The 4,285-nt window shown below is 31.5% G+C and overlaps 1 protein-coding gene across 1 annotated transcript; it reads right to left on the bottom strand.

Annotated features, from left to right (window-relative positions):
• Window positions 1-2,822: 2,822 nt before the first annotated feature.
• On the bottom strand, window positions 2,823-3,880 carry LOC122296779 (glutathione S-transferase T3-like). Its single transcript, XM_043106571.1, has 2 exons — window positions 3,449-3,880; window positions 2,823-3,365 (listed from the first exon to the last, which is right to left on the bottom strand). The coding sequence occupies exons 1-2, from the start codon at window positions 3,878-3,880 to the stop codon at window positions 2,823-2,825; spliced, it is 975 nt and encodes a 324-aa protein (XP_042962505.1).
• Between the last annotated feature and the right edge of the window lie 405 nt (window positions 3,881-4,285).

Genomic DNA, 4,285 nt, shown 5'->3' with positions numbered 1-4,285 from the left:
TCAGTGATATGGTGTGTTTCTTTCAAACAAAAAAAAAAAAAAAATACCAGCTCCTAACCGAAGGTTTTCTCTAATTAGATTACTAATTCTAATTAGTTAATAATTATCAATACACTAGTTTTAATTACTTAACCAAATAGAATACCAATGATTAAAATTATAACTGGAATAAGATAAAAACAATACAAGTAATATTAATACTCGATGATTAAAAAATAAAAAATAAATAAATAAACATAAAATAGAAGTGTTACATGTATATTTAATATGGGTGAAAGACAAAGAAGGGTGGATGAGAAGCTAGAATCAAATAAACATGAAAAAGAAAAGGGCACACGTGATTCTGATTCTACATCTCGTAGTTAGAAGATTTGAATTAATTTGCACCTAATAGATTTTTGAGTGATGGAATTTTTGTCATTTTTAGCACACATAAATTGTCTAAAATTAACAACAACGATGTCTAGGGAATGATTTGATAAAATAGTCAGATGTCTAGGGAATGATTTGATAAAATAGTCAAATTCATCACTCTGCATGCATAATAATGTTGGATGAGATTTTGGTTCCATAAGATTTCATTTAGAACTTTTAAACGAAATTTCTCTTTCCTCACAATTCACTTAAAGAATCAAACTAGACAATTATATGTCAAAATTTCCCATCACAATTAGAGGTCAAAGATATTGTGTAATGCAGTAACAATGAAATCCTCTCGCTTCTTTAAAATAATTTTTTGTTTATTCTTTGCAAGATTAAAAGCTTGTATAGACTTATTATAATCCATTCTACAAGCTTAAAGATGATTGATAATAAGTCTATACATGCTTTTAATCTTGCAAAGAATAAACAGAAAATTATTTTAAAGAAGCGAGAGGATTTCATTGTTACTGCACTACATAGCCTCTCCGACCTTGACAAGTGAAGTAGCAATGAAAGCCGGACATTTTTCAAGATCATTCTCTAGTTGATCTATGCATGAGTGGAAACTTGTATAAACTTATTGTTATCTGACTTACAATGTTATAAGACGGCTAATAATAAGTTTATACTGGATTCTTGTCTTGCACAAGTTGTACTGAAGGATGATCTTGAATAAATGTCTAACTTATATTATTACTTCACTACACAGTCTATTGGACCATGATATGTGAAGTAACAATGAAAGCCCCATATTTTTTAGGATAATTCTCCATTTATTCTATGCAAAACTAGATTAATATCGTATAAACTTATTATTATCCATCTTATAAATTTACAAGACGATTGATAATAAGTCCATATCGACTTTTTGTCTTGCAAACGTTCAAATGGAGAATTATTCTGAAAAAATGTGTGGCTTTTATTGTTGCTTCACTTCACTACACAATCTTAGAACCTCGATAAATGCAATAATAGTGAGTGGATAGTATTGAAAGTTTGAGAAGTGATGGCCTGACAATTTTGGCATATGAATGTTTACATCGAGTTTTTAAATTACTCAAATGGAAATAGAAACATTATTTAATAATAAGCAAAATTCTATCCTACAGAATACAACTTTCGTCGCAATACTAGGTAATGGATTATTTCATTATATTAATTCTATTCATTTTTCTTATTAGTTATATTGTCAATCTAATTGTGCTTCTTATTGTAGGAGTCTTATCAACAAAATAAATATATAAAGTCTGAAGATCCACCATGGGGATGCAATTACAAATTCAACAACAAGAGAAGTTGCAGAAGGACTTAGCCATTTGGCACAAAGAAATGCTTCAAAAGATGAAAATGATGATTGTCCAACATTTTAAGCCTCTAGTTACATTTCACACATTTTGTATTTTTTTTAAATATTTTGTATGATGACCCTAATTTAGATCTTGATTGTAGTTTCATAACACTTTCATGAACATGCAATTAATGTTGGATTATATATTATGTTTGAATTTCATGTTTACTACCCACCATTTTAATGGAACTTCATTTGTTCAAAAGGGTACCCTATTTTATGTTCTGAACAGGCTAACTGCTATTCAAACGGTACAACATTCATATAGGATGTTCAAACTACAAGTCATCATCCCATACAAATGCGTACCTTTTTTATTCGGACGAACCTACTTTTATAGGAGCATAAATATTTTGACCAAAATAGTGTTTGAACAGTGACATAAATTGTTTAAACAATATACGGTTTTAGAGCATTGGCCATTGCCAAGTTCATAATTTAGCTAGAATGTTAAGTTTAAAGTCTAAAATAGATTTTTAGATGTATTGTTCTACATTGAACTAGCTATTTTAAAGTTCAATTAATAATAAAATATTATATATTTTAATAATAATAATTTTTTTTTTACAAATACACTTCATATATTAGTTAATAACTTTATTAACTAATATATGCACTTAACTATTTAACTTCAAATTATTATAAATATACTATTTTTATAATTTACTTAATTATAAAAATAATTATATTTTGCCAACCATTCACCAAACAATAACATATATAAACATACAAATATTTATTCTACCCAACTTTTATATTAGAAAATTGAAAAAACGTAAAAAAGACATCTCAAAAATTACTAAAATAGTAATTAGAGCTACTAGGATTTACGAAATAATACTGACATCCATGATTGCAATTGCTACATATTTCCAATATAGTCAATAAATGTACAAACTAACAGTCCACAAAAATAATTACAACCAATTCCATAATTTATCTAAAACAGTCCATTAATTTAGTTGCTACCCAGCCACATGTTTATCCAGCCCACATGTGGCTGGGCAGCCACTAAATATTCAAAATTACATCATTACTACCAACATTAGAGTTAGAGAAGTTCAGAAGGTGTCGAAGGAGATGTAGATGTCCCCCCGATATCCTTCCTCCATTCCTCAAAAATTTTCCGTTGAATATAGCCAAAGTATTCTTGTTGCATGGCATTCAGGCCACTGAGATCTAGCAACATCATCTTTGCCTCGAATTTCCTTTTTTTTAATTCAAATTTTGCTGATCTTTCTAAGGATGCCTTCAGGTTTGCAGATCTACGCTCTTCCATGGTCGTCGCTCGATCCTCGGTCATTTTAGCCAATGCGGTCTTGATCTCACCATCATTGCCTTCCATGGACTTCCGCTTCCTCTCCCTTTCTTTCTCAGTTTTTTTGCCTGGAGGTCTCTTAGCAAAAACCTTTATGTCCTCCTCAGCTTGGTCAATATCAATAACATTGGACACTTTTTTAGGTGATCTTCTCTTCTTACCAAGGGTGGAGATGTGTTGCTGCCATTTTGGTTGGTGTCTTAAAAGACACCAACAGTGCTCCATTGTGAAATTGGTCCCTACCAACTCTTTGTACAACACCTTCGCCTTCTCAATCTACCAAGGTGAAAGAAATATTACTTAGTTCATAAATAAGTTCATTACATATTAATAATTCAAAAAGGTTTTAGGGTACATACCTTGTCTTGCTCCGTTGCACCACTTGGGTGCAATGACTCTATCTGTGCTATATATGCACAAAATTTATTTGTCAATTTTTGAATCATGGACCACCGATTCATCAATGACCCTTCCGAACGATTGGCAATGTTCGGTTTTTTATATTCATGATAAAATGTGGTAATTCTTTCCCACATTTGCGTGGACTTTTGATCAGTACCCCTTATCGCATCGATGCTAATATTGAGCCAAGCTGAGACGAGGAGGTTATCCTCTTCAAGAGTGAAGGATGCACCACGTTGAACTTTTTTTGATGTGTGCCTCTTTTCACTGTCATTTGGAGTTGCTTGGACTACAACATTATCATGTTGCGTTGGGGTGCTATTACAACCTCCTCCTCCACTTTGCAATAGAGTGGTGAAGAAGGGGTCATCATAAAAATGTTCCTCCATCCTTGAAAAATATTAATATTTCAAGGAGTCAGAGAAGTTGCCCAATACTCAAGTCTTATATTAAATCCTCAGGATCAAGATGCAGAGAATCATTGCTACATCTCAACATCATAATGTCAATCTCAGTCCATATATCATTTTATGTCAATATCATTTTGCGTATGATCCAAAGGAGAACAGCCCACATGGAGATCAAAGGAGAATTTCATAATTGATACAACCAAGACATTATCATGTTGGCCAGAAACAGAGAGTATTGAAGAACATATAGAAAAAATAATTTTTGAAATTTACTCAGCCCTTACACACACAACAGTGGTGAGGATCAATTGAATGAGTCAATTACAAACATGAATCAGGGACTCAGAAACATATAGAAAAAATGTGCAATCTGTTAAACAAATA

The sequence above is a fragment of the Carya illinoinensis genome, chromosome 15 (assembly GCF_018687715.1).
Source record: "Carya illinoinensis cultivar Pawnee chromosome 15, C.illinoinensisPawnee_v1, whole genome shotgun sequence".
Classification (NCBI taxonomy): Eukaryota; Viridiplantae; Streptophyta; class Magnoliopsida; order Fagales; family Juglandaceae; genus Carya; species Carya illinoinensis.
The sequence above is the reverse complement of the archived record's forward strand: the minus strand, read 5'-3'. Positions and strand labels throughout refer to the sequence as shown.